The 3,343-nt window shown below is 45.8% G+C and overlaps 1 protein-coding gene across 1 annotated transcript in view; it reads right to left on the bottom strand.

The window, feature by feature from the left end:
* Positions 1-3,343, bottom strand: part of LOC107105118 (1-phosphatidylinositol 4,5-bisphosphate phosphodiesterase delta-4-like) — a 37,617-nt gene that overhangs the window by 28,745 nt on the left and 5,529 nt on the right. The window contains exons 3-4 of the mRNA XM_015405232.1: positions 736-851; positions 446-604 (exon numbers count right to left, since the gene is read on the bottom strand). Coding sequence (XP_015260718.1) covers positions 446-604; positions 736-760 — 184 coding nt within the window. The 5' untranslated portion in view covers positions 761-851. The remainder of the gene's footprint in view (positions 1-445; positions 605-735; positions 852-3,343) is intronic.

The raw sequence follows: 3,343 nt of genomic DNA, 5'->3' as shown, positions 1-3,343 counted from the left end.
TTAGGGAAGATAAGCTAAGGTTAGGTAAGGTAGGGTAAGGTAAATTAAGGGAAGGTAAGTCAGGTTTAGATTAGTGAGAGTAGGGTAACGTAAGGTAGGGTAAAGTTATGGTTAGGGAAGATAAGCTAAGGTTAGGTAAGGTAAGGTAGGGAAACGTAAGGTAGGGTCAGATAAGGTAAGGTAATAGCAAGGTGGGGTAAGGAAAGGTAAGGTAGGGGTAATGCTGCAGAATGTGGGATAGGGTAAGGTAATTTCATGGTGGTAAGGTACAGTTAGGTAAGATAAGGTTATGTTATGGCAAAGGAAGGTTGGGTAGGGTGAGGTAAGTTAGGGTAAGGTAAGGTAGGGTAGGAGGTAAGGTAAGGATTGACACAGCTTGTGCTAGCTAAGGCAATGCATTTTACTATGCAGATTGTAAAAGTATATCCAAACCCTCAGAGCTCACAGGTAGAGTGGGCATTGCCAGCCTTCTTGGACTTGTACCAGATGGTCATGAAGTCATCCTGGAGTTTGAAGTATCGTTGTTTTTTCCAAGTACGGGACTTAATTTTCCTCATCACTGTCCCTACCAGCATGGACTGAAGGTTTTCATCCCCCTGGATACCTGAGAGGGAACAAAAAAAGTTCAAAATATCCACAATCCCTTGATTTATTTATTTTCAACAGTAAGTCATTAAAATCAACAATTATTATCAGAATCTAAGAACATCTTTTAAAAAAAATACAGTTACTTACGGAGGCCACTCTTTATGGAAGCCATTTCCTGCTGTTATAAATCCATCTAAGTCGAAGAGCAGAGCAAGCACTGTGATGATTTAGCTTCAGCTGATGTTAACGTGAAGACCCTGTAGCTGAAAAACAAACCCACATCATTAGTCCCCCACCACCGTAGCTGACAGCTGCTTTTCTTTTGTTTTTTTGAAACAATTAATTCTATATCCTGGACTAGATTCCTAACTACACAGGACATGTTTACTTAACCAGAGGTTGAAAACAAAATACCCAGATTTCATTTTTAAAGACTTGTCGTATGAAGGGATTTCTTCATCTTTCACAGCTGAGAGAGAATGAAATGTTTTTTTTTTTTTCATAACATGCAAGAGCCTTCCCAAATAAGGCATGTTAAAACTCTGCTGTTGAGGAACTTTAATCGAGTTGTCAACCTATTTCACACTTCCTAACCCTGACACGCTGCACTAGAGCTGGTGCACTTCAACTTCTGCTTTACAGATTCGGAAGCCACTAGATGCCACTTCGGTGGCTGAAGGCTGCAAACACTCTGGGAAGACGTAAAAGCACAGCCTGTAGAAAAGGTGCTGCAAGCATAATAAATACACTGTAGAAAACATGCAAATGAAGAGATGCTGCAACAGAGAAATGCTAGAGTCAACAGGGTTTCTGACTTTGCCTAAAGAAGGACTTGAAAGAAAATGGGTCAGTTCCATCTGTCTTTAGAACTTTATCTGATTGGACTGAACAAGTTCTCACAAAGACAGAAAAAAAACAAGAGAAGAACAACATAAAGGCTCTCAAAATGAGCGGCCAGATCGGTGCGGTAAAGATGATCCAAACCTTTATACTGGAGGAACTCCACAAAAAGAAGAATGAACACAGGAGAGCGGCTCCTCAGGAAAAGACCCAACAGGAACAAGGATTGCCCTTTAGAGGGAAAACATGTTCATTATTGAACAGAGAAGATCAATGGTGTGAGAGGCGTAAGGTTCAGGATTAAGCCTGATGCCCAGACAGCTTCATTCATGTCTTATCGGGCCAGGATGCTAGAGTCTGTTGGATTTGCACCATAGCTCTGCTATGACTGAGATCCTCACCCTATCTCTAAGGGAGAGCCCAGACACATTATGCAGAAAACTAATTTCAGCCGCTGGTATCCAGGATCTCATTCTTTCAGTCATGACCCAAAGCTCCTGACCATAGATGAGGGTAGGAAAGTAGATCGACCGGTAAATGGAGAGCTTTGCTTTCTTGCTCAGCTCTCTCTCCACTACAACAGACCGGTACAGGACACGCTTCACAGCAGACGCCGCACCATTCGGCCTATCGATCTCCCGCTCCACCTTCCCCTCATTCGTGAACAAGACCCAAAGATACTTATACGCCTCCACTAGGGGCAGTACACCCTCCCAAACCCCGAAAAGGCACTCTACCCTTTTCCGGCTCCAGACCATGGTCTCGGATTTGGAGGCACTGATTCTCATCCCGGCTGCTTCACACTCGGCTGTGAACCACTCCAGTGAGAGCTGTAGATCACGCCCTGATGAAGCCAACAGAACCACATCATCTGCAAATAACAGAGATGCGATCCTAAAGCCACCAAGACGGATCCCCTCAACACCTTGGCTGCGCCTAGAAATTCAGTCCATAAAAGTTATGAACAGAATCGGTGACAAAGGGCAACCTTGGCGGAGTCCAACCCTCACCGGAAACAAGTCCGACTTACTGCCAGCAATGCGGACCAGGCTCTGACACCGATCATACAGAGACCTAAGAACCCATATTAAAGGGCCTGGTACTCCATACTCCCAGAGTACCCCCCACTGGACCCCCCAAGGGACATGGTTGAATGCCTTCTCCAGATCCACAAAACACATGTAGACTGGTTGGGCAAACTCGCATGCACCCTCCAGAATCCTGCTGTGGGTGTAGAGTGGTTTTAATTTTATAGAATATGCTTGGTCCTTTGTCTCAAGTGGAGGAGTTTGAGTATCTCAGGGTCTTGATCAGGAGTGAGGGACACATGGAGCGTTAGATCAACAGACGGATCAGTGTGGCATCGGCAGGAATGCGGCCGCTGTATCGGACTGTCTTGGTGAAGAGGGAGTTGAGTCATGGGGCAAATCTCTGGATTTACTGATCTATGTAAAGGTAAAGACCGAAAGGACAACATCACAAATGCAAGCGGCCGAAATGAGTTTCTTTGCAGGGCAGCTGGGTGCACCCTTCCAGCTCGGGTGAGGAGCTCAGCTACCAGGGAGGAGCTTGGAGTAGCATTGCTGCTGAGGAGGCTCTGTTCCTGATGCCTCCTGGTCACCTCCCTCGGGAGGTGTTCCAGCATGTCCTATTGGGAGGAGGCCTGGTGTCGCCTCGGGGTCCCCCCAGAGCAGTTAGAGGAGGTGTGCGTGGGTTGGGAAGTCTGGGTATATCTGCTTAGACTGCTGCCTCCGGGACCCGGCCCCAGATTAAGGGAAGAAAATGGATTGATGCTTGGTCTCACTTTCTCAAAGGCTATTACTCCCTAAAGCTAATTTCTTTGCTCTGTACTTCAATTCAGTTCAATTCAGTTTATTTCTATAGCTCCAATTCACATCATGTCATCTCAGGTCAC

The sequence above is a fragment of the Cyprinodon variegatus genome, unplaced genomic scaffold (assembly GCF_000732505.1).
Source record: "Cyprinodon variegatus isolate N-32 unplaced genomic scaffold, C_variegatus-1.0 Scaffold2073, whole genome shotgun sequence".
Lineage (NCBI taxonomy): Eukaryota > Metazoa > Chordata > Actinopteri > Cyprinodontiformes > Cyprinodontidae > Cyprinodon > Cyprinodon variegatus.
Note: the sequence above shows the minus strand (reverse complement) of the source record. Positions and strands in the feature narration are given on the sequence as shown.